This window comes from Halichoeres trimaculatus, unplaced genomic scaffold, assembly GCF_033239565.1.
Source record: "Halichoeres trimaculatus isolate MK-OKI-2021-1 unplaced genomic scaffold, fHalTri1.1 fHalTri1_scaffold_8, whole genome shotgun sequence".
NCBI lineage: Eukaryota > Metazoa > Chordata > Actinopteri > Labriformes > Labridae > Halichoeres > Halichoeres trimaculatus.
The window spans coordinates 19670510-19697815 of NW_027437186.1; the positions used below are offsets into that span (position 1 = coordinate 19670510).

The 27306-nt window shown below is 39.9% G+C and overlaps 1 protein-coding gene across 4 annotated transcripts in view; it reads right to left on the minus strand.

Moving 5' to 3' along the window:
- The window catches only part of ugp2b (UDP-glucose pyrophosphorylase 2b), a 46863-nt gene that overhangs the window by 12532 nt on the left and 7025 nt on the right, over positions 1 to 27306 (minus strand). For all 4 annotated transcript variants that reach the window (XM_074676424.1, XM_074676427.1, XM_074676426.1 and 1 more), the window contains one exon: positions 977 to 1162. In XM_074676424.1, the coding sequence (XP_074532525.1) occupies positions 977 to 1162 (186 nt within the window). The remainder of the gene's footprint in view (positions 1 to 976; positions 1163 to 27306) is intronic.

Here is a 27306-nt window from a genome sequence, read left to right on the forward strand (position 1 = left end):
CTCTGAAATCAGAAATGAGAACCAGATATTATTCAAAAACGGCGTCATCAGAGCAAGAAAAAAGCTTATGTGCACAGAGCAATGGAGTCACTTCCCGTTCTCCCGTCCCTCCCATGATGACTTCATGGTCATGCGTCAACTGTCCCCCTGTCCTGTACACCAGACGTCTGAGTCAGGCAGCATGTATGTTTTGATTCAGCCATCTCTTGACCACAGTAACCATGTGTTTTGTAAAAAGGAGCTTTGTTGGCTTTTTGTGAGAGGTAAAAACCACAACCAGAGAACAAATGGTTAAGGAGTTCTCTATTTGTCATTGTCAACATGAGCTTTTCAGCTTAGTTAATAACCTTTGTGAGTGTATCTTTCCAAAGCCCTTGGTGATAGATTTAAAGGTTCTGGAGAAGTGGTGACAAGCAATTGACATAAGGAAGCAGGCTGCTGAAGCGGATACTGTGAATACCGTGTGCTATGTCAAAGGCTTGATGCTGCACTCTGACTCTGAGGACATGACGGACAGTTATTGACCTTCACATGTGGTTCAACATATTGATATCACAGTATACTGCCATTCTGAGTCATGTGATACAGTTATAGTACCAGTGACTCTCTTTATAGATTTCACTCACAGTGACCCTACTTCCTGAGTCCTTGGCTAACATCATTAATCCTTTACTTTAACTTCGATGAGCATTTATTATTCTCCAATTAATCAGACAACGTGATTCATCATTTTATGAGTGTCTTGCAATTCATCTCTTTTCACAGAATCAATAAATTGTGGTATAATCATTATTCTGATCCGTCTGTTAGGCATCATATTGAGTGACCCTTTAGTCCACACTCTAATAAACCACATCCTTATTCTGTGCCTTTCACCAGCAGGAGTAGGTACATAAATCTAAATCATATAATGGATGTTGGCTTTCCGTCTCTGTTGTCCTAAGCATTAGGCCAAGCCTTGATCGCCAATCTTTACCTCTATCTGCTGCACAGTGAGATCCAGGAAGGTGTTCTCGTTGCGGACGCTGATCAGGCTTTTGGGGCCCTTACATCCCATGCTGGTCCCCAAGCCCCCGTTTAGTTTCACCACCACCAGTTTGTTCAGGCTGTCAGCAACATTGTCTGGCAGGCCCCGAGCAGCGATCTTGTCGTAGGGCTGAATCTGGAAGGAGGACAAGAGAGAGGAAGGTGAGGGTCAGAGGAACAGGGGGTAACAACTAAAGTTCTTCAGAAATCACATTCTTCATTTTTACTGTTGATCCTTAGTTGTGTACGTTTACTTATTTAAGTATGGGCATATGTATCACCACACGAGACCGAGACTAGATACAGCATACATTATGTGGCAACTTTTTTTTTTCATCAAGAGTTCAGATACAAGTCATTACACTGACTACATTCACTACACAGCCTGCTTCCCATGTGGTCTTCAGCACTTATTGATCTGTGGTGTGTGCGTATGGGTGTCTGTGAAGCTACATTTCTGGGTCGATACAACACCCTTCACATCAGCGTATTCACAGATCATGCATTGACGCCCTTTATTATCTCCCACCGTGCAGGAAGGGGTGAAAGAGATATATGAGAGGACGTGATTAAAGCGTAAACCTCAGTGAAGCAGAGAGCAGTGTCACATATAAGCTCAACTGAACCCTAAAGTCAAACGAAAGGCAAATGAGCAGCAGCAGAAAGTCACTGCTTCCCTGTTGGTGTTGTGCTCCTAATCAAGGATTCTGCAGCCTGAATGGATTCCCTTCTCCCAGGAGGAATTTCTGGAATCAGGTTAAAAACTGTGAGCAATGAGCAGAGGCATCCCGGGACAGCAAATACTAACCAGATGTTACAGCAGCTTTCTGTTGTTTGGAGCTTTTCAGTCACTATTCACTGCGTGAGTGTGTGTGCATCTTTTCAACGACAAAGTGTCTGTGCGATGCATTTGGTGTATGAGTGTGTAAGGAAAGGAAGGTCTGGACTCATCCTGTTTTTTTTCCTGCTAAAGCTCAGTCACCAATCAGTGACGGCAGACACACAGCAGACCTCGTGATGGACTCCTCTCTTCTGGTGTCAACCCCCCCACCCCCCCATTACCCAAAACTCCTCACCCCATCACCTAACAACAAATGCAGCCTGAGGTGATGAACACAACAGTCAGCCTGGACACTGCTGCTGCCCCCTTTTATCCTCTTCAAAAAAAAAAAAACAATCTGTACAAAGGACAAAATATGGTCCATGGTCAAAAATATTTGATCTGAGTTGCAGGATAGGAATGCAGAATGATGAAAAACACACTGCAAATGTACAATACACTCCACTCTTACAAATCCCTGCAGGCAGTGGAAATTAAAAAAATGTTGTATAAGAGGAAACAGCGACTGCTAGTGTGGTTCATGTGTTGTTATGGAGAGTAAAATGTCTTTCAGCTGCAAACCCCATCCTACCCCTGTACCCCTAAAGTTAAATTACTCTCTAGATCTCCATTCAACAGAACAAATACCAGTGCACTGAAGAAACAAAGATCAAACTAATACAAGGAAAACACACTTTTTGTGTTTTGAAGCTACCAAGGAAAATAAGCTGTATCTTTACCTCTGATTAGTCCTGTAAATGTGAAAGCATTTTTAACATTAACTCTTATTCAGCTTTCTTTCAACACCCAAATATGTTGATTTGTTAGGGTTGGGATTAGAAAATCGGTTTCTTTTGAGAATCGATAAGAAATGTTTCAGTCCATCGATATTGTTAGCCTTTGTGCTTAACAATTCCCTTATCAATTCTTCACACTATGCCAGAGCTGCAGGACTTAATGTGACTAGTCTGCCGCAGCTTTCTTAGCTTGGCAGTCAGATAACATTTCACTGACTACATTTTACTGACGAACTGAACACAGAACTCTACATTACTCTCTCACAGGAGATTCCTATTCAATACATTCAAAATAAACAAAATAGCGCTAGCTTGATGCTAACGTATATGGGAAATTGCATTGATACGCTAGCGATTAGCATACATCGGTATAACTTTGGCTTCAGAGTAGAATTTCGGCTTTCATCCCAGAGGCATATCACATTCTTTTAAACGATACTGAGAACTCCAAATGTCAAAATACTTTCAGGAAAATGAAAGACAAGTCAGGCTCATGGTTGGTTTCAAAACAACGGCAAGGTTCCAAACAACTTAGAATAGTGCTATAACCACTTTTAGACTCTAGATGGCCTACTTGAGTCAATAACAAATTACAAAACTGTACATCAACGTCACATGATGTGCAATTTTCACTTATTTCTCTATCTTTACGCCAGGAGATATCCAGATCTAGTGACCAATTACATATTTATTTACTTGAAAAAGAAGGGATTGATGAGGGAATCGATAAAGAATTGAAGCAATAAGCAGAATCGATAAAATCTTATCAATGCCCATTCCAAAAATTTATTATAAATCTGTGCTGTGCATCATGAAGAGAAATCCAGATTCATCTGTGCACACATTGTATGACCCTGACGCATTTCATAACCAGCCAAAGCTTCTCAAAGGTGCCATGACTTCATTTTGTCAAAAAAAGGGCTTCCAGGGTAAACAGAGTTCCTACAAACTTTTAAAAATTGAGTTTAAGACTTTCAAAGACATTTATGAGACCTGACAGACTTAAAAATTTCATTTCAGTAGGGGTGAAAAAAGCTAAGGCTGAAAACAGACAAACCCAAGCCCAGGCAAAGAGGTATACCTCAAATATGTATGACAGTAGTCTTCTGAGTAAAAGTAGAATATAACTATTTTTGTTATAGTCACTTGTGATGGTTCTAGATACATACTTCCGTATTTAGTGAGGTTTTGAGAACGTTGGAAGTTAGTAGATGTAGCCAAAAGTGCACAGCCACACAGGTCTGGGGTCTTCACAGTGCTCTCGTTTATTAACAAAAGGCATAACCTTACCAAGCCTGGTTATACGGCTACTATTTCATCATACAAACAAAATAGCGAGTGCATATCCATACATCACTTGTGAGTCCAGTGGTAGAATAAGGAGTACGGGCGCTCGGAGTCAGGGATGCGTCCATAACGAGAGTGCCACTCAGGCTGAAAACAAAGATGACAACCGCGCCCTCTGGTGGCATTGTACAGTCTTTCTTAAAGGTACATCACACAACCTCAACTGTTACATATTCCCCCCTAGTAAGACAAAGGCTGACCTCAGCCGTACGCTCTGAAACAGTCCAAACTTAAAATACTCCCATACATGCGAAAGTATTTAAGATGTCCAAACCAAACAGGGTTGCAATCTGTGAAGCAACACAGTAACCGACGTACATGTCAGAACTGAATAATGTGTAAGTCTATAAAAGCGTTATCAGGAAAATGAAAATAAACTTAAACAAACAGCATAGTGAATTCCCCATGTTTTTCGTGACTAGTGACTCTTAAATGAAACAAGTCCTTAACTATTTCAATACCATGAAACAGGTTGAAAACAAAACAACATTCACTAACTCTTGCAGTACGTTGCATAAACAACAATATCAGTAATGCTGTTGTTGAACATGAAAACACACACTTAATAATCTCAAAAGCAGTACCTCAGGTCAAGTCTGTCGGTGTGGAAAACATTAGTCCACCTGGTGTCTGACCATCCAGAGGTCACTCTGGATGGTTGTAGGGTTCAGCAGGTACAGGAACCATGTCAGTCAAAGGTGAGTTTTGGGTTTGGGAGTCATGAGTCATTGAGGCAGCGTCAGTCGCTGAAGTCGGTGTAGAGTGAGTTCTATAAGGGTCAGTGTTCCAGTCATTTTCGTCATCAGGGAGAGACAAGGGGATGTCCGAGGCTTCAGGGACAGGGATGCCCGAACTGCTTGGCTCTGGGACATTCAGGTCAGGGGGCAGGTCACTGTCCACAAACTCAGGGCTCTGGCAATCTGCAGGCACATGACTTGTACGTCCACGGGGAGAGGCTGTGTCCCATGTATGAAATGGCAGTAGATTCACCACATGAAAAACTCCTGCATCTGCTCCTGTGTCATTCCTGGAGAGTCTGTAGTTCACATCAGACAACTTCTGGGAGATGCGGTAAGGGCCAGTGTAAAGTGGGGCTAACTTTGCAGTAAAATTGGTCAGTGCATCTGACCTGGGGTGAGATTTAACTCTAACAAGGTCTCCAATGTTGTAGGAGGCATGACGGCGTCTCAGGTCGTAGTAGTGTTTTTGGCTCTCATTCAGCACAGCTCGAGCATGGTCATGTGCTTCCTGAAGTGAGGTTTTCAGGCTTTCAGGATAGGGGACACCGGGGTCATCAACACCATCACTGGAGGGTTGAGTGACCAGGTCAAGGGTAGTGTTTAATTCTCGCCCATACAACATCATGGAGGGGCTTAGACCTGTGTGATGTGCCGTGCGCAGTGCAAAACAAATCTGGGGAATGTACTTGTCCCATGCAGTATGTTTGTCTCCCACATAGGCACGAATGGCTGTTTTGAGAGTTCGATTCAATCGTTCAGTAGCGTTTGTTTGGGGATGATAAGCTGTTGTAAGTCTATGCTCAGTCCCTAGTGTTGAAACAACATGCTTAAACAGTTTACTCACAAATGGTGTCCCTCTGTCAGAGATGAGAAATGAGGGGGCCCCATGTCGAGCAAAGACATCACTGATGAACTTGTTGGCTGCAACTTGTGCTATAGCCTCTCTCACTGCACTGACTTCGATCCATTTTGAAAAGTAATCCACAAAGACAATGATGTAGGCATTACCACTTGATGTGCGTAGCAGGGGTCCAACATAGTCCACACCGGTGTACTCCCATGGTCTCTGAGGTCGAATGGGGACCATGAAGCCAGCTGGCTTTCTTTGACTTGGCTTAGTGGTCTGGCACACCGAACAAGAGAGCGCATATCTCTTGACATCAGAGGCCATGTTTGGCCAGAAGAACCTGAGTCTCAGGTGAGCCAGTATTTTTGAAGCACCCAGGTGTCCAGCTGTTGGGTGGTCGTGGTAATACTTCAGCAGAGTACCACGGATGGCAGTTGGGGCATAGAGCTTCATTTGTTTGAGTGGATGCAGACCACATTTAGTTTGTGGGTCGTGAAAGCAGAGCAGCCCATCCAGAACAGCATAATGAGAGAGATCATTATTGTCCACATTCTGGCTGCTTTCCTCCAATTTACGGAGCAAATCCCCAGTTACGGGGTCATCCAGCTGCAGCTGTCGTACATGTGAGCGATCTGCCAACACTACCAAAAGCAAGGTGCGAAGATCAAGGCTTCCAATGACAGCATGAGCAGGTAAGAGATCCATCGGAGCATCTGTAGCTGGGAGAGGATTCCGTGAGAGTGCATCAGACACTTTGTTACGTTCACCAGGTTTGTGAACAATGCTGAAGTCAAAGTCTTGGAGACGAAGGGACCATCTGGCAAGCCTGCCAGATGGATTTGGGCGAGACATCAGCCACCTCAGGCTACTGTGGTCAGAGTAAATGGTGACATGTAACCCCTCTATGTACGGCCTGAAGTGTTCCAAGGCCCAATGGACAGCCAAACACTCCTTTTCTGGGGGGGGAAGTATGGTTTTTCGGCCTTGTGTAGCTCACAGCTAGCATATGCTACAGCAACATCTTTGCCTCCATCATCTTTCTGCATTAGTGCAGTACCAAGTCCAGCATCACACGCATCAGTGTGAATGAAGAAGGGATGCTCAAAGTTGGGGAACCTTAGAACGGGTGCAGAAGTGATGCATTTTTTCAACAGGTCCATGGCTGCCTGACATGTGCTGTCCCAGCTGAAAGGTGCATCCTTTTTTGTAAGTGCAAAGAGTGGCTCTGCATGACAAGCGTAACCCTCCACGAAGCGTCGATAGTAACCTGACAGGCCAAGGAACTGTCGCACATGCTTTGCAGAGGTAGGCACTTTAAAGTAGGGATGTCCCGATATTACATTTTCACTTCCGATAGGATACCGATACTGCGGCATTGAGTACTGGCCAATACCGATATTGATCCGATACGATATCAGCATTAAACATGCATACTTTTATTACTTATTTTGTAGTATGTCTGTCATGTTAGAAAAGGCTTGATTAAGTGATATTATTCAAAAAAAGAACAGTAGTCAGCAACAGTAGGTATGAGGAAAAACTGACCCATTTATTATTAACCAATGGGTAACAGAAATCTTAACATTAAACATAAAAAAGACTAGTAATTGAATAAAATGAAGAAAAGAATAAATTAGAAGACCCAGAAAATAACCTAAATAAATCAAATAAAAACAGCAGGAGCGGAGTCTGGAATGGACTGCTTATATCGGAGGTTTTAGATGCATTCCGATACGATACCGATATTTGTTTTTTGCTGATATCGGACCGATATCCGATATTGATATCAGCCTGGGACACCTCTACTTTAAAGTCCATCACAGCCTTGACTTTGTCAGGATCAGGGTATATGCCAGATGGAGTGACACGATAACCAAGGAAGGTGAGTTCACTGAGGCAGAACTGGCATTTGCTTGGTTTCAGGGACAGGCTAGCTGATTTTAACCTTGCCAAGACCTCCTCCAGATCTGCTAGGTGCTGTTCAAAGGTTGGGGAGGCAACAACAATGTCATCGAGGTAAACTGCGCAGGACTTGTAAATGAGGCCAGCCAGGACTGTGTTCATTAGCCTCTGAAAAGTCACTGGAGCGTTACAGAGGCCGAAGGGTAGAACTCTGAACTGGAACAGTCCGCAGTGTGTGACAAAAGCTGTTTTTGGTCTTGACTCCTCAGCAACAGCCACTTGCCAATAACCTCGAGCAAGAGCTAGAGTGGAAATGAACTTTTCCCTGGACAGGAAGTCAAGGGATTCATCCACACGTGGCAGTGGATATGAGTCTTTCACAGTCAGTTGGTTGAGACCTCGAAAATCAACACAAGACCTTGACTCATGTTCGGGTCTGTTCACAATGACAACGGGGGCAGACCATGGCCCTGATGCTGGCTCAATGATGCCTTCCTGTTACATCTTCTGGACCTGTTCTTCGATTACTTTCTTTTTTACAGGTGAAGTTCAGTAAGGAGGAAGGTTGACAGGCTTTGCATCTCCTGTATCAATAACATGTTCAGCTAGTGATGTGCGGCCCAAGTGACCATCAAATAGATCAGCGTAGTTCTCAAGCAACCTCAACAGTTCAGCTTTCTGCTCTTTCACCAAGCTAGCTTCATTAACTTTGTCATTTAGGGCTGATGGTGAAACATCAAGAAACATCATAGTCCCAGATTCAAAGTCACAAGTGTCTGACCTGTCATCCTCAAGATCATCAGGGAAAGGTTGATTGTAGTCAGTTCACACTGTTCTAGTACATGTATGATCAGTGAGGCAGGTATCGCAAAGTCCATTCCCAAAACAATGGGGGAGGATAGTTCAGGGATCACCACAAATCTCTGGTAGAAACGCTTGCCCATAAATCCAGTGGTAAACCAGGTGATTCCTAGTGGGTCACAGTACGTATTATTTGACAGGAGAATGGGCAAACCTGACCAGGCTGTAGTAACTATTTTGCTTTGATTGCTTTCTGAAATCAAGTCTGCCCTCACAGCTGAAAGTGAGGCTCCCGTGTCAAATGTGGCATCCACTAAGAGGAGCAGGACATTGAGGGATTGAGGTAGCTAATGGGATGGGGTTGGGGGGGTCATCAGGGGGCTTAGTAGGGGTGTAAATCACCAGTTTCATGACGATACGATACGATATCGATTCTTTGGACAACAATATAATATTTGCCGATATCACAAAGTCTGTCACGATACGATATGATACGATGCGATTCAGGGGCCTTCGATCGATTTAAGACGATATAATGTCCTCAATGAACACAATCAGCAACATTTCACCTGAGGCGAGAAAGAAATGCAATAAAAATGTGATAGTTTTATTACTGAAATGTGGAACGATGTGCTGACCTTTGGGTATGACAGTTTGTAGAGGATTATTGTCATCTGAATGATATAATTATGTTTTAAAATTAAAACTGGTTAAATTCAGGTAAGGTGCTTTTTTGCCCTCACAATTACCTTATGGGTCTTACTGTTATACTGTAATGTTTGATTATTATTAGAGCCCGACCGATATGGGATTTTTGGGGCCGATGCCGATGCCGATACTGAGGGCAAAAAAAAGCTGATATCCGATATATCGGCCGATATCTGATATATCGACCAATATCCGATATAATGGCTGATATACATAATAAATTCATTGATATACACAGTACACATACTGTATATAAACACAAATTATTATAATACCCATATGATTCAAGACAGAGACAAAACACTATTAAATTAAGACAAGGAACTTTAATTTAAAAACTGTCAACGTAAGAACTGTAGTTTAAACCAATGATAAATAAGAACAAGCTGTAAACACAATAATAAATAAGTCAAACTTTAAACACAGTAAGTACAAAGAAAGTCAAACTGTAAACACGCAATGATAAATAAAAAAGTCAAACTTTAAACACAATAATGAATTTTTAAAAAGAAGTCAAACTGTAAACACACAATGATTAATAGGAAAAATTAAACTGGAAACACAATGATAAATAAGGCAATAAGGCAAATTTGTGCGAACAAACTAGTGCAAACTGTATTTTAAGAGTATAATAAAAATAAATATTCAAAAATAAAGTTTTCAAACTGTAAACATGTAAACAGTTGCATGATGCGTATATCGTTTCACAAAGATGCAACTTACACGACGTTTAAACGCCGTATTATAGTCTTACATTAGATTATGGCGGACGTGTGAATTAACAGTAGCATTTATCTCTGTTTATCTCACAGAAAAACAACTTACACGACGTTAAAACGCCGTATTATACTCTTGTATTAGATAATGGTGGACGTGTGAATTAACAGTAGCTCTTATCTCCGTTCATCTCACAAAAGATGCAACTTACACAACGTTAAAACGCCGCTCTATAGTCTTACTGTAGATTATGGTGAACGTGTGACTTAACAGTAGCATTTATCTCTGTTCGTCTCACAAAAGATACAACTTACATGGCGTTAAACATTGTTACACACTCTTTAAAACTTACGTGAAAAAACCTTGAATGCTCTTCCCGGCATGTCTTAACAGTGTGTTTTTGTCATGGAGCACTAAAGTGTAGAGTTACATTGTTTTGAAAAGTCACAGCTGACGATAGAGTCATTAAAGTTATTGCCGTCCTCTCCTGTAGCAGAGTGAGTGGGGGAGACGAGCGGCTGCAAAGCATGGTCTGCGTGTGAGGGGGAGGGGCCGGGCACTCGGGCAGCGTGCAGCCCAACACACAGACTCACAGGAGCAGGAGTGACAGGAGCAGGAGCGGCAGAATTTCCGCGGAGCAAAATTTTTATAATCGGCTACATTTTGGCCGATGTTGATTATTCTGTGACAGGCTATAATCGGCCCGATTAATCGGTCGGGCTCTAATTATTATATCAAGTAATGATGCAACACTATAATTAAAAATTACTAATTACATAAACTTTATTATTGACCTCCAACATTTGACCATTTTCTATCAAACCAAAAATGTGAAGCTTTGATTTTAATTAAACACAAACATTTCTATTGTTCAAAATTAGAACTATCAACTTAACTAATTTGACATTAATTTTTTTTTTTTTACTGTGATGCCTGATAACCACAGTTTGTATGTCAGTGTGATCAGACTTTGTTTCACTGTGTAATAGTCAATGTGGAGGAGGAATGACACTAAGCTCTCGCCGTTTTACTTTTTAACTTTATGAAATTTCATGAATCAGTGCGCTACAAAATCAAATTATGAGATAACTCACTGCAGTCGTGTGATGATGCACTCCTATCGTGTGTGCAGCATGCATCCTCTACAGTCAGGTCGACTATATCTTACCCGGATACAGGAGAGCTATTTTATGATTGGCCGATATGTCTGGCTCCCTTTTAGCTCTATGATGCTAACAGCGTCTTGCTACACGTTCGACTACAGCGATGTGACTCGGTGGGCACTAAACAGTAAATTTTACAGCAGGAGAAATATCAGGCGTGGTGTGTCAGAGAGTGAAAGGGTTCAAATGTGTGTCTCATATGCTGAGTGCGTGTGGCTTGAGAGGAAACTTAAGAACAACTCGCGGTTGGACGGAGACGGACATGCGTGTCCAGACGGGATTTATAAATAAAGGCGTACATTAAAGACCACGATGATGATCGATGTTTAGACTTTCCATCGATGTGATTGGATCATTGCTTAACCAATCGATGTATATCGATGGATCATTACACCCCTAGGGCTTAGTAGCAGCTAACTTGTCATTTCTGTCCCAGTGTTCCAGAGGTTTTCCCTGTAGATCAAGAGACTAATGTAGGCACTGCTGAAGCATGTCGACTGAAGCCTTTAAGCTTTTAACTTTGTGTTCAAGGTCGGAGCTTACATGTCTTGTAACAGGCAGTCTCGAGAGAGCTGCAAAGTCAGTGTCATCTTGGGGGTCTTCAAAGTCAATAAACTGAGGAAACTTAGCCATGATGTTAACTTATCAATGTCATCTATAGTCTCTAAAGCTTTTCCCTTTTCTCAAAAAAACACTTAAGTCACTGCAGAAAATGGAAAACTGCAATCTGTACACAAATGTACTAAGGATTTTTTCTTTTTTTTAGCAAACTGCAACCTTTTCAATCACTTGCAGAGATATGCAGAAGCAAATTATTAATCAAGGCTATGCAAATGCAATATGAAGTAAGAATATGGCCACAATATAAGAGGAACGGACTCAAAAAGTTACTTCAACCGAGTATAACCCCAATAGATTGTTATTTCTTATTAATAAAGCAACTGTACTGATCACTCTCAATTCTTAAATATTTACGAGTTTAACAACGCAGTCAGACTCCTTATGTTCATAACTCACAGTACTCAAATCACTCTCTTGTCCGTTTATCCCACGATCGCGGCAGGCATCAATCCACAGTTCAGTACAGCTACAAGAATCCTGTAAGTTTCATAGTTCATCCAAAGCCGGTATAAATGCAGAACGGGAATCCACACACGCAGCGGGCAGGCGAAAGGTGAGGGACAGATCCGGTGGCAGAGAAAAAGATTCAGTTCCAACCTCAACTGGACGTCCTCCTTCGCGCAGCAGGTCCAATGATGCCTGGAAATTCCCGCCGGCAGGCTGGTTCCCTCTCTCCTCCGTGCAGCAAAATGTAGTCCGTCTAAGCCCTTGATGTTGCCGACGCACGCGGTAAGCTAGCGCTAACGGCTAACGGTGTTTACTCTCTTTCTGAGTACTGGAAATGGCTCGTAGACTCCGGATGATTTAGAAAGGCCCAAGGAAAAGATGTTCGGGCGCCAATTTTGATGGTTCTGGATACATACTTCCGTATTGAGTGAGGTTTTGAGAACGTTGGAAGTTAGTAGATGTAGCCAAAAGTGCACAGCCACACAGGTCTGGGGTCTTCACAGTGCTCTCGTTTATTAACAAAAAGGCATAACCTTACCAAGCCTGGTTATACGGCTACTATTTCATCATACAAACAAAATAGCGAGTGCATATCCATATATCACTTGTGAGTCCAGTGGTAGAATAAGGAGTACGGGCGCTCGGAGTCAGGGATGCGTCCATAACGAGAGTGCCACTCAGGCTGAAAACAAAGATGACAACCGCGCCCTCTGGTGGCATTGTACAGTCTTTCTTAAAGGTACATCACACAACCTCAACTGTTAAACACTCTCCACCACATTCGGCTAATGTAAAGAAGTAAAATGGTGTCGTTTAATAGCTGATTTAAAAAAATACAGATGCAGTCTATATGACGTCACCCATCTGTTTCTAAACAGAGTAAAGACGCCTTTCATTGGCGGGGCTATACTGGAGTTGGTGTTGGTGTTGTATCAACTGCTGTGTCGACTGAGTTTCCACTAAGTGTTTTACATAGTTATTAGCTCTTGCTGTGGATCACTGACTAGTAAGAGATCAAACATGATTTGTGACAAACTCTGGCATGTAACTGAGTCATAGTTCTACTGTATTTTAATTCATCCAGAGTAGAAGACAAACACAACTAGTCCATGATGAAGTAAAATTACACTGAAGCTCACAGTCAAAATAAAAGCATACTAAATAACAAGAGCGAACGAACAGGCATATCTACGTGTTATTTCAACTGTAAGACCTGTCATGACCTTTAAAGGCATTGCACAATGCCTTTAAATTGAACAAACAGTAACAGAGTAACAGTAATAACACTCCAGCCAATACAGTGCCAGCGCTATAGTGAAGGAAAAGGGTTAAAACTTTTGATAGGAACCATCAACTCTACAAAAAATGGGTTACAGTACGCTATTTCAAATTAACCAGAAATCAGTTGGGTGACAGCTACGCCATAATACAATTTAACGGTTTAACAAATAGAGGGATTATCATTCTACGTCATCATAAAGATGTGCATGCGTCTCGACCGCAGAAGCAGCATTTGGCTCCATTCATTCAGATGAGTTAGCATTTTAAAAACACTAAATTCAACCTGTTAGAAGCATCAAAATGTACATTTTTTTCTGTGGACAGCTGTCAAAAACAATACTACATAATAGAGGCAACTTCTGTCAAGTTTCGACTGTTACAGCGCAACCAGTGTTTCAGCGTTAATAGCGACCATGCTAACTGGCCAAGAGTCACCAGTTAACAGGGTTACACTTTACACTGATTCACCAGCGCTGACTGCATGTATGAAATTAAATGTGTATTCTTAATCCAACCTCGGTTAACCAAGTTTGACTGCAAACAAGCAATAATAACTGCTCATACTCAAAATACAGATTTGACTTTGCTTATTTAATGAAAAAGTTGGTTTGGGGCTGAGGTTCTGACCAAACATGGACTCAATATGGACATTAAATAATGAGTGAACCTATAAATTATGACTAACAGAATTTTTTTTTATGACCAAAGTAAAATTAGGGAATATTATGAAACAATATTTACATCCTGGTATGTGACAGTCTGATAAGTGTCCACGGATAGTGCAGTCATGTGCATCGAGTAAGAGTTGTGTTTCCTCTCTGGGTACAAGCTAAGTTTTTCTGCTAAAAACGTCTGTCCACCTAATATCTGTCTACTTGCTGATCTCTTCTGTCCACTCACTGCTATTTCACAAACCTGGGAGCATTTTACCGTCTGTCAAAGTGATGACATTAAGTTACAAAATGTGTTTTTTGGTGGTTAACTCCACATCAGTTGACAAACCATTACACTCTGCAGTGCTTCTGCAACCAAGTTGCGCACGCATCCACTGTTGTTGATAAACAAATAATCCCTCTATATCTGCTGCCAGTTGTAAGATACTTTAAGTTGAGAAAACATAGCCAAGTGATTGAGTGCCAAAATACACTTCAGATGGACATCGACACCTTAAACATGGTTTGCACAACATGTCATTTAGAGGCTTGGCTGCAGTTTCACTAAAGGTACAGTAGTGAGTCCAGGATTTAGCACAAGGCACTATTCTCTTGTCTTGTCCACTAAATTTCTACCAATGCAGCGGGCAGGATCCAAGTGAAGACACAACAACAAAAAACACAGGACTGTTAATCAAGCACCCGCAGATAAATCACTGACTATCTTTATATAATGTAACTCAGGTATCACATACCAATAGTCACAAATAAATCTGCTTTTTCACAACATGGAAGGTATTACATGTTAAAGATACAATGTTATGTAGATAATGCAATTTTTTTGCATATGGTTTTTCCCTAGCTGTAGTTACATCCAAACTAGTGTTAGTCATTGATGTTTTTTGAACATTTCTGCCATTTTATTGAAGCTGATTTTTTCTATTCTATGAAACATCTGGGAACTGGATCTGGATAGATGTCACATTTTTCCACCTCATGCAAACACTGGCACAGAATCTGAGAAAAAAAGTAGGTTTGTCCTTGATAACAAAAAGAAGAAAACTGCATTCAGTCATTTTTATTCATACTTGTTCCCTTCAGCTGAGTCAGTGCATTACATCTGTTACAAAATCTTGTCATTAAAAACTGAATTTTCAGAGCAGTATTCTCTAGATGCCCCATGAGTAAGCACTGAACTCTGCAAGACTTTCAAACTCTGGTGGGTTTCTATGCTAAGAAAGAACCAGTCATAGGAAATAAACTTCAAAAGAACTTTGATCTAAAAAACATTTTCTCACTGGAGAAATTTTATCTTTATACTTTGTAACTTTAGAAGCATCGTCAGTTTTACCATTTTTTCAAATGACCTTGATCTTAACTGGCTTCATGGGAGATGTGACATTTGTCTTTGTCTACTCTGTAATACACACTCACATTGGTTTCAAATAAAAAAGGAATATACATTTTTATGGGTCTCATTGCCTGTACATTAAACTATACACCAGCCGTCACTCTCACCCTTGTTCCCTTTTAGAGTAAAATCCACTACACTGGTTTCTCTGTCTGGAGTTATTCAAGCTGTGGCAAACCCCAAACCTCAACCCTTTCCTTGGGCATGTAAAGCCACAGCATCATTACAATGCAGAAAACTGTCTGTCTCTACCTCATCTCATTGCTTAGAAACCACAGATACGCACTAGTGCACACATTTACACACACAATACATACTCATGAACACCACACAAGCAAACTGCTATCCAGTTAACAGACGCTCAAGAGGGAGCGTAAAAGCTGTCCACAACTACAAAAGCTTAAAAAGACCTTATGAGTGCTTCACTTGCAACATAACTAGATGCTGATGTATGCACAGGTGGCTCCATTATGGGATATTTTTCAATGTAGAAAATAGATCACCATGTTGTACTGGGGCGATTGTGCACCCAAATGTTGGTGATGAGTGAGCCATATTGACATGCTAATCCACTTTCATTACTTGTTACTTTGTGTACCTAAGGGCAATGTTTCCCTTTTTCTACCAATGTATCCATGTCACACATTTCCCAGGAGAAAACAAGGGTTTAATGCATTCTAGTTCTTATTATTGTTCAATTACATTTCAATTTAAAGTTTTTATCACAATGAAAATCTCATACCATCTATGCAAAAGCAAAGTACAAACATTGATGATTTTTTCTCCTTCTGGTTCTAAAGTTGTTAAGTTTCACTGTTTTGACACCTATTTCATGTTCCATCACAGAAAGACAAGCTGACACCTGAATAAATTTCATGCCACATATTCAGGGTTCATACAGATTTTTCATGGTCAAATTCAAGTACTTTTCAAGGAACTTCAAAGGTCAATTTTCAAACTTTTAAGTACTGTGAGCGATTGTTAATTTCATAATGTTAAGAAATTAATGCGCACACAAAATGGCAATTTCATTGTTTTGTGTTTAACAGCACATTTGTTCACAACTTCACAGAGAAGACTTGCATTTACAAAAAAACAGCATTTTTTTTTCCTGATTCTTGTCTTTTTACTACTTCTCAAAGAACTGATTCTCGTCACTTGCTGACGAAACTGGTATCATTATCTTTGAAACTAAGAGTATTAGGAGCATTATGGGGATTTATATTATATATTATATTACAACAAAAATTTTAATGCAGCTCCCTCCTTTGTGAAAACATCCCTCCACAGTAGATGGTCCACAAACAGGGCAGACTGGGAGAACAAATTAAACGCACCCTTCCCAACACCGTGTATGTTAATGAAGCAGCTGACAGCTCTCAGTGGATCAGTCTGAAGACAAACAGTGTAGTCTTATCTCCAGTTCAGACCCTCAGAATTAATCTGAACACCTTGTAACAAACAACCACACGTTAAAAACGCCAGCGTTTAACACATGGAGCTTATCATTTAGCGCGAGCACATTAGCAGTAGTTCGCGCAAGCGTCAGCTGATGAGGATGATTGACAGCATTTTCTCATAATCTGACACAGACGTCATGTTGCAGCAGGACAAAAACACTGAAACAGGTGGTTTGACGCTGTCCCTCTGCAGTTCTGATCAAACGTAACAAACGCTAAGTAAAATCTGTTACGCTAGACTGCTGCATGCCAAAGTTATGATCTCCTAATGAAGGAGAGCGTGAAGGAGACGCGCTGATCCAGATGCATCTTGGGCTGATATCTACTTCATATAACCTTACAAAAACTCGCTGTGAGTTATACACAGATAGGGTATGACTATATATCCCACACTGACTTGCAGGAACGGAATATCCTGTGTGGAGCACCTGCAGTCCGAAACTGAAATCCGGCCAAGAAAGGGATTTTTTTCTTTTGATTAAAATATCGATCCTTCGACTTTATGAATCGATGTCAAATTTTGAAAATGAGGATCGTTTTTATTTTTGAGAATAGATTTTTTTCAACCCAGCCCTACTTTTTTGTATCGAATTCTATGGTTTTTATTATTCTCAGACAATGAGTTAGATAGCCACATCTCAGACGCTTATAATAAACCAAGCCGGTAGCGCGGCTTTAGCACGAACGAGCCATCTAACCTTAATGGTTTGATGCTCGGGGCAGGTTATCACATGACCGTTGTTCGTCTGTGCCGGGTCTCAATGAGAAACGCCGTTTCGTTCCTTCGTATGTACAGGGCGAGCCCCCCACTCCGCCGCGGCCGTGTGCTCAGACCAGGCACGACCCGGTATTTGTAGACAAAACTTGTCACCGCCTGACCGCAGTTATATTATAACCTGCCCCGACAAACACCCGCGGGCAACACTACCTTTATGTTAAATGGGACACTGCCTTCATCACTCATGCCTAGCATGTAGCATAAAAGGCGGTTAGCTTCAACAGGTAGCAGGCTAATTGACTAATTAACGTGTAGGGCTAACAGGGTACCTCTCATTTGGCTGGCGAGTGCCAACTCGCCCATAGCTTCCACTGCAATCTCCTTTTTACATACATTGCAGTATGCTGCGGGGGGACTTGCGCTACGTTTAATCCAAAATTTGTATTTTTCTTTCTCCAGCCAACGGTCATGCCTCCCGGCATGTTGTTTAAGGAACAATCCTCATGGGGGAGACGTCACAACGCACATATAAACAGACCAGTTATGTTACAACCGCGAGCCCAACAGATGGGACGTTTTTCCCCCCACAATTTTATTTTATTTCTCTCTATTTGATCGATCTGTTGAGTTAGGAAGCTGAGTAGTGAGTTATATACGATTATAAATTCAAGCATTCTCAAGCACTTGAATAGAAAATCAAGTACTTTTCAAACCTTGAAAACACAACATGAAAAAAGAAGCATTTTCAAGGATTTCAAGGACCTGTACTAACCCTGCATATTTTATCTTTACACCCAAACAAAATCAACGCCTTAAGAACACATCTGTATCCTTACTTTGAGAATTTGCTGTCTAGTCTCTTTGTGTGTCATTTGAGGGGGTTGACAGATGGCCTACAGAGACTGAAAATAACATTTCTCTCAGAGGCACCCGGATAAAGTTCTTTGAGTTCCTTGAAGCAAATGATCTGTCCATTTTTCTTGCATTTTAGACCAAAATCAAGCTAGATCATTTATTTTTTGGGAGGAAAGCCCAAATGCAGAACTTTTTAAGGAAGCAGTTCTTAAACAATAGTTTGTTCCTCTTTACTCTTTTCTTTCACTCTCATGCCCTGGGACGCCATGCTGCTCTTTCTTAGCCGGTTTGAGTGTTCTCATTACCATGTCCACCACTGTCATTTTCTCTTCCCCTTAAAGTTCCACTTTTTGATACTGATCCTGCAACTCTCCTCTCTTCCTCAGTCTCTCTCTGTAACTCTCAGATTCACTTTAAGGCTCATTTCTTTTGCATTCCATTCATCTTTTTCTGCTTTCCTCCATCTGTTGTCTCTTCTCACTCTTTGTCTCTTCCTCTCTTGAGTTTGTAAAAATTAATGAGGTGGCTCATAATTGGGGGATGATGCAGTCGCTGCAGACTGGAGAGGAAACAGACAGATCCTGCTTTGTTTATGCGGATGTGTGTGTACGATTAAAGGGTCTGGTGGAAGGAAAACAAGCAACTGAGAAAGTTTTGTTGATGTGCAGTGAGACATAAGTAGACCCAGCCAGAGACAAAAACAACAATCCTGGCATGAAATAAGCTGAACCTCTGAGATATCAAGGTTGGTAGAGAAGCTAATCCAGTGATATCAAGAATTCATTTGTTACTTCTAGACATTCAATTATACAGATTAAAATAATGGCTTTGTTTGGCATGCTATTTAAATGTATCAAAGCTTATAAAGGAGATGGGTCTAAGGTCATATTCTTGTACCCAAAGCTGCTGTAAATGAAAAGAAAGCAGCTGTGGTTCAAGTTACCTAAAAGCAGAGTAAAAAGTGAGTGCAGCAAATAGAAACAGCTTTGTTATTTAAGATATGTTAAATGTTGTGGCGTGGTGACATAAAGTTGCATGTATGAGCTCCAGAGCAACCATTTAAAACACATACATGCAGAGCTTCAACAGCAACTGGAAGTTACCACAGTGCAACAACTCAAGAGGCCCGAACCACATTTTATGGCCAGTCTGCTGGACGTATTCCTTGCTGCTGAAACATTCACTTTTTTTATTTGGCGGCATGTGCAAATTCTACTGACACTGTTGTAAACTTACATATGAGTTGTGCAGCCACTACTCTTTTGCAGTAAACAGGCACCAACTGCACGCACAAGCTCCATGGCTATCTCTGTGTGCAATGTGCATGTCACTTTTTCACATGAACAGAGGTGGTGTTCGAGATGTACGAGGTGCTCGGCTGCTTTAACAGTCCTTCACATTAGCATACTCCAAAGATATACCAGATTTAAATCGCCAACACTCTTAATAAACATGGATGAATTCCTGCTGTGAAGATATTTGCATGAAGAGTTTGGGCCAAAATATGCCCACCCCTAATTTTTTGAAAGCTAGGAATGTGAGAAAAAAAAATCAAGAATCAGGATTTTTTTATTTGACAACATCAAAATCGGGATTCTTTTTCAAAAAATTGTTTTTTCTTTTCAAACTCAAATTCTTCATTTCAGTGTTTATTTGTAAACTGGATTGGAAAAAAGTTACTACTTTTCTCCAGCAGAGGGTGAAATGTTTCTTCCTGACTCACTTAATGTGGATTTTATGGCTCCTGGTATAGCCTGTAGACATTATCATCATCATTTTACTTTTTCACATGGTCTGGTGTTAAAAAAGCAAACTAAAAAACACAAAAATCATAAATATAGAAAAATCGCAATTTAAATCAAACCAGCACCCTAAAAATTGTAATAGAATCCAGCACATTGTCCCGACCCTATTCAAAGCCATCATTTTTGAGAATCATACAATGCACTGAAAGTGACAAATCACTAATCACTAATTGGTAGTACAGCTATATAATTACTGTGGCAAAATATCTCTGTTCATGTCGAAGCCAGCTATCTGCCAGGGCTGGTTCCAGAGGTTAGAGAGGATAGGCTGATGCTGATATTTTGCATTGAAATAGTTTGACATTATTCACTCAAGAAAGAGAGCTGATGTCAGGACCTGTCATCTAAAATTTGTGTGTCTTAAGAGGTGGGTGTGTAACTCACACTTTAGCTGAACTGCTGGCATGACCAAACTAGGATGGGCAGGAAGTAGACATTACCTCAATATTTTATAAGTCAGAAGTTTTTAGAAGTTTTCCCTTGGTCATTTTCAGTAATTTTCCCATTTTGTACATCTCCCTGATGAAGCATTAAACACAACAGAGTCCCAGAAGAACATTTTCCTATTCTGTGATTCCTCTGTAACTTTTGACTAGACTAGAAAATGTATTAGGACGCTGTCATACTGGCCATCCAAAACGTGCCGTGCCTAAGCACGATTGCCCCCCTGCAGCGCTGTTCCCCAGCTGGAGGAACAGCGGTTGTTCCAGAGCGGAACAATAGTTGCTCTGGATCACACTACCCCAATATGAACCAGACTTTAGCGGGTATTACAGACGCGCACTGCCCGCCTTCGTCATCGTGAAGCATTTGTTTACATGAAGCGCGATCTCATCAGAGTCAGCACAATGAGACACAGAGAGCACTGCTACAACTTTAGAGACTGTTGGACTTATATTAAGTCGTTTTCGCCCGACACAGCCCTCTAACACCCCCGCGTTGTTTAAAATGATTGTCGAGAGATGCGCTCGCGGTGATACGTAATGGGTCGCACGCGTTGTCAACGTGCTTGTGCTCGTAGAGGGCTGTGTCGGGCGAAAACGACTTAATCTAAGTCCAAAAGTCTCTCAAGTTGTAGCAGTGCCCTCTGTGTCCCATTGTGTTGACTCTGATGAGATCGCGCTTCATGTAAACAGACGCTTCACCATGACGAAGGCGGGCCGTGCGCGTGTCTGATACCCGCTAAAGTCTGGTTGACGTCGGGGTAGTGTGACCGCTGGTCGTACTCTACAACTGGGGAACAGCGCTGCAGGGGGGCAATCGTGCTTAGGCACGGTACGTTTTGGATGGCCAGTGTGACCGTGCTCTTATTACACACTGAACTTCCCTTATTAAGATCAGTCATGAGAAGTCAAAGAATGTGCCTTGAGAAAAAGAATGTTAAGTCCTGAACTACAGTTAAGTGACAAAATAAGATTTATAAAGGTCACATATGATAATGATTCTATCTGTGTAGGCTACAAGTTGGCTGTCAGGGTGTTAAATCATGTGACACTGAGTGTCAATGCAGTCTATGCAAGCTGGGGTAGATCTCAAAATAAAACAATGTATGCCCACAGCCTACCACACTGCAGTAGAGTATATCAGTAAATCTTTCATTCTTTATTGCCCCACATCTTTTATGGATGATTTTTGCAGAGACTAAAGAATCATACAAGTGATCCTTTTAACCATGCCACTTTCCTTATCATAAACTCAGATTTTTTTTTTCTATACACTGTGATCAAGTATGTTATCAAACAAATGATCTTCAGATCACTTAAAAATGGTATAAACCAAAGTATGCTCTGTTTTCCTTACTGTAAAGTCAGTTTTGCTGCAGCATGTCAGAAAAATGATCTTACTGCTTAACCCTTGTGCACTGCTATGGCTGAAAACAGCCACTAGGGGTAAAATTTTATCAGTTATTTGACCATAACTTTTCTTGTATTACAGCAAATTGAATGAATTTTTTGGCAGAAACCTTATTTTTACATGCATTTTGAAAATACGATTTAAAAAATTTTCAAAGGGCTAAAAGTCACTGTGGACAACTTTACTGTACACTCGTACTGTTAAGGCTGTTTTCAGCCACTAACTTTTGACTGCTCTAAAAACATATCAGATCAATATTTTCTTCTACTTTTTTCACACAAATCTCCTAATCCACTTCTGCCCTGCTCAAAACTGCCAAGCACTGAAAAATAATTAACATATTTTAATACCTTAAGGGCAATTAAACTGATAGAACATCATTGATTATGGGAGGGTTAAAAACGAAATGACCTATATTCTATATAAAAAGCCATCAGAAACCAGAGATGTTTTACGTGACATCATAGTCTTAGATATGTCAAAGATTTGTAGCATCATCGATTTTTAATCATTGCTCATTTTTTTGTAGCATTAATTTTTTTACAAAAAGTAACGCAGGTGCTGTTATGGATGTTTTCAGCCACTAACTTTTAACTACGCCAAAAACCCATCCAATCAGTATTTTTTTCTATTTTTTTTTGCTAAAATCTCTTAATTCACTTCTGTCCTTGTCAAAATTACCAAGCATTAAAAAATTAATAAATTTGTTTTACCCCTTTTCTATACTAGATTCTTTTCTGTGTGTGGTTTTTCTCTTATTCCCTTTCGGTACCATTACATGGTAGTAACATGCTGAGTCAGAATTCAACTTGAGGCTGTGTGTTTTGTTTGTCGAGTCGAGTTGGTGAGAAAAAAGAAAAATTACATGATGGGTCTGACCTCTTTGAATTGATCCCAGAAAATAATGTAAACATTCAGTCCAGCTCTTTGAACTACAAAGGGTCCACTCAGACTAAACAAAAACAAATGTAGAGGGTGCTTATGCACCTGCCACCTGCTTGCTCCATTCCTGCACTCAGGTCTTTCACTCATCCTCATGATCAATTTCTGATGAGAAGAGCAGCTGAAAGCTATATGGAGAGGAAACTCAGCATCACTGAAGCTCTTGAGATGGTCATAGCTGATTCTTCTGACTCTGAGCCGCAAAGTGGTCTTTTTTGTCTTTGTTTTTATTTTTTGTGGCCTCAGAAAAGAATCTCGTATAGAATAGGGGTAAAACAAATTTATTAATTGTCTAATGCTTGGTTATTTTGACAAGGGCGGAAGTGAATTAAGAGATTTTAGCAAAAAAAAAGTAGAAAAAAATACTGATGGGATGGGTTTTTGAAGTAGTTAGAAGTTAGTGGCTGAAAACAGCCATAACAGCACCAGCGTTACTTTTTGTAAAAAAAATTGATGCTACAAAAAAATGAGAAATGATTTAAAATCAATGATGCGACAAATCTTTGACATATCTAAGACTATGATGCCACCTAAAAAATCTTCTGTCTCTGATGATGTTTTATATCGAAAAATAGGTAATTTGATGCTGTACCCTTCCAATAATCCATACCACATTTCTTCAAATAGCCATTTAGAGGTTTAATGTTTTATTTATTTTTTAATGCTTGCTAATTTTGACAAGAGCATTAGAGAATAGATTTTAGTGAAAAAAGTAGAAAAAATACTGATAGGATGGGTTTTTAGAGCAGTTGAAAGTTAGTGGCTGAAAACAGCCTTAACAGCCGGAGCGTTACTTTTTGAAAAAAATTGATGCTACACAAGAACTTAAAAGACATTAAAGTCAACAATGTCACTCATCTTTGAAATATCCAAGACCATGATACCCTGTAAAAAATCTCTGGTTTCTGATTGCTTTTTATATAGAATATAGGTCATTTTGTCTTTAACCCTCCCTCCCTCTCTTAATTCACTTCTGTCCTTGTCAAAATTACCAAGCATTAAAAAATTAATAAATTTGTTTTACCCCTATTCTATACTAGATTCTTTTCTGTGTGTGGTTTTTCTCTTATTCCCTTTCGGTACCATTACATGGTAGTAACATGCTGAGTCAGAATTCAACTTGAGGCTGTGTGTTTTGTTTGTCGAGTCAGTTGGTGAGAAAAAAGAAAAACTACATGATGGGTCTGACCTCTGTGAATTGATCCCGGAAAATAATGTAAACATTTAGTTCAGCTCTTTGAACTACAAAGGGTCCACTCAGACTAAACAAAAACAAAATGTAGAGGGTGCTTATGCACCTGCCACCTGCTTGCTCCATTCCTGCACTCAGGTCTTTCACTCATCCTCATGATCAATTTCTGATGAGAAGAGCAGCTGAAAGCTATATGGAGAGGAAACTCGGCATCACTGAAGCTCTTGAGATGGTCATAGCTGATTCTTCTGACTCTGAGCCGCAAAATGGTCTTTTTTGTCTTTGTTTTTATTTTTTGTGGCCTCAAGTTGAATTCTGACTCAGCATGTTACTACCATGTAATGGTACCGAAAGGGAATAAGAGAAAAACCACACACAGAAAATAATCTCGTATAGAATAGGGGTAAAACAAATTTATTAATTTTTTAATGCTTGGTAATTTAGACAAGGGCAGAAGTGAATTAAGAGATTTTAGCAAAAAAAAGTAGAAAAAAATACTGATAGGATGGGTTTTTAGAGCAGTTGAAAGTTAGTGGCTGAAAACAGCCTTAACAGCCGGAGAGTTACTTTTTGAAAAAAATTGATGCTACACAAGAACTTAAAAGACATTAAAGTCAACAATGTCACTCATCTTTGAAATATCCAAGACCATGATACCCTGTAAAAAATCTCTGGTTTCTGATTGCTTGTTATATAGAATATAGGTCATTTTGTCTTTAACCCTCCCATAATCAGTGATGTTCTATCAGTTTAATTGCCCTTAAGGTATTAAAATGTGTTAATTATTTTTCAGTGCTTGGCAGTTTTGAGCAGGGCAGAAGTGAATTAGGAGACTTATGTGAAAAAAGTAGAACAAAATATTGATCTGATATTTTTTACAGCTGTCAAAAAATTAGTGGCTGAACAGCCTTAACAGTACCAGCGTATAGTATACTTAAGCAGTGCACAAGGGTTAAAAATTAACAGCTTCAGAGTTTCGGTTCTTTGTGAGTCATACTTTCTATCATAACAACAAAATAAAAAGAAAAGATAAAGCAGTCTTTCTCCTACAGGGTCCATGTAGTGAGGCAGCAAAGAAGCCTCAATGGCTGCTTTACTTTACAGTTGTTTCAAATCAAAATAAATAATCATACGTTGATCATATATTTTCCACGAGTGGTTTCTTTCAAGAGATAAAAAATGACATTTCTTTTCTCTCTTACAAACATTGAGATCTTGGACTGAATTAAGCACAAAGTCCCAATCAGAAAAAAGCAAGAACCTTCTCAGGGTTTGAAATTTAGACTGTGGACCGCTCCTCACCGGCTCATCTCCAGTGCCATCTCTCACTGCTTAACTTTTTCACTGATGCATATTGCTGAGCTCAGTTCTCCCCTAAGAGCTAATCAGATGTGTCTGCACTTTTATTACTCTTTTGGAGTTTTAGTTTTGTGCTCTGAGGTCTCACAAAGCATGACACTGAAGGAGAGGTACCGAGAGCGCAAAAACATACAAGATTATGAATGAGGAAATCCTGCTTAGAAAAACACAGCAAAACAACGCTGACTCGGCACTAAGTTTGGCTTCTAAGTGACTCATCCACAGCCCCATCTTCAAAAAAAAGTCTGCAGTTTGTCCAGTTTTCAGCCAGAAGAGAACTAAATAGTTAATGTGGTCTACAAAGGTCTGCAGTCATAGCTGATGGTGCATTCAAGTGAAGCATATTCATTTACTGAATTTGTGCAATTGATGGACTCTTACAGTAACAAAAGCAAGGGGTTATCTCGGGTCACTCTTCAGATGAGAAGTGAACTGTTCAATCAAAAGTTAAGCAGCAGATGTCACCATCTAGGAGCAGCCCATACAACTCTAGGTGGATACATAGTAACTGATCAGGCTGCATCCTGCTCGCTGTGTGTATTTGTTCTTCTCTCAGCTTGTTATGCAGTGGCATTGAGTTTCACACATACTCATGTAAATGTAGCTACATCCAAGTAACTTCTGTTTCCCCTCCTCTTGTTAGTGAGCAGGATACAGAAACTCCCAAACAAGCTGAATTTGCTTTTTTTCTCTCACTGTGACAAACAGCAGAGACTGTGGTGAGCAGAGGGTTTCCAGATGAAATGGTTGTCTTTGTGTCAGCTAACACTTTTTCACTTCAAAACAAGTTTTACAAGACTTAAAATGTTCTCCTCTAGCATCATGTTTGGATCACTGTTATACTGTCAATGTATTATATTTCTTCTCCTTTAACAATCTAACATTAGCCTGATTAGGTGGAGCCTGTTGTACATAAACCATCTGTCATATTGTCAATATATTATTATTAATATTGTGTGTTTTTTTTATGTCCCAAGAAGAATTTTGAAAATAAGCCATAAATATCTTGATAACAAATTAACCTGGCACCAAATCAATAATTTATAATACTTTAATCAAACAGATTAATAATTTACAGTTTTTTATGCCCAGTTCACAACACCCCAGAAGCAAGAGTGGAGTCCTCATGAAATTGGATGTATGTTTAAGAACCAGAAAAACTAAGATCACTTATCACTTCACAATAACTCTATTAATTTGTATGCTACCGACACGATAATGTAATTAAAAGTTGATGAACCAATGTGTGTTTAGCCTTAGGATTAGATAACAATGTTGACTAGTGTCAGATCAGATGCTTTTAGTCATATGACTTATCAGATTACTGTATTGGGTAAAGTACAGATCCTGCCCTTTTGGTATATACCTCTTCCATGTATGTCATACTGTGTCATACATAACATAGATCCTATAATCTAACTCCAGAAAAGAGTTATTAGTATAACAAATAAAGCTTGCTATCATGAAACTACAGTTTTGCACTTAATTTTTTTTACATTTGTAAACTTAAAAACATCAGAAATACTATTTCAGGCAAAGAATAAAAGTCTGAATTCAAGTTTGTTTGTTTTTTTAAGTAAGAGGAAAAATATTTAATTTGAGGGGGTTTGTTATCTTTAGAATAAGTTAAGTGAGAACGAATGTTTAATACAGATATGTTTCTTTTTAGGGAGTTAGATTATGGAACAGACTTAGTGTTGACTTGAATTTGTGTAAATCACTGTTGAGCTTCAAAAAACATTGAAAAGTAAAATAATAAAGGGTTACAATGAAAATGTCACATGAATAAGAAGAATGATTGAGAGTAAATCTTGTCATGATTTTTTCCTTACTTCCGTCA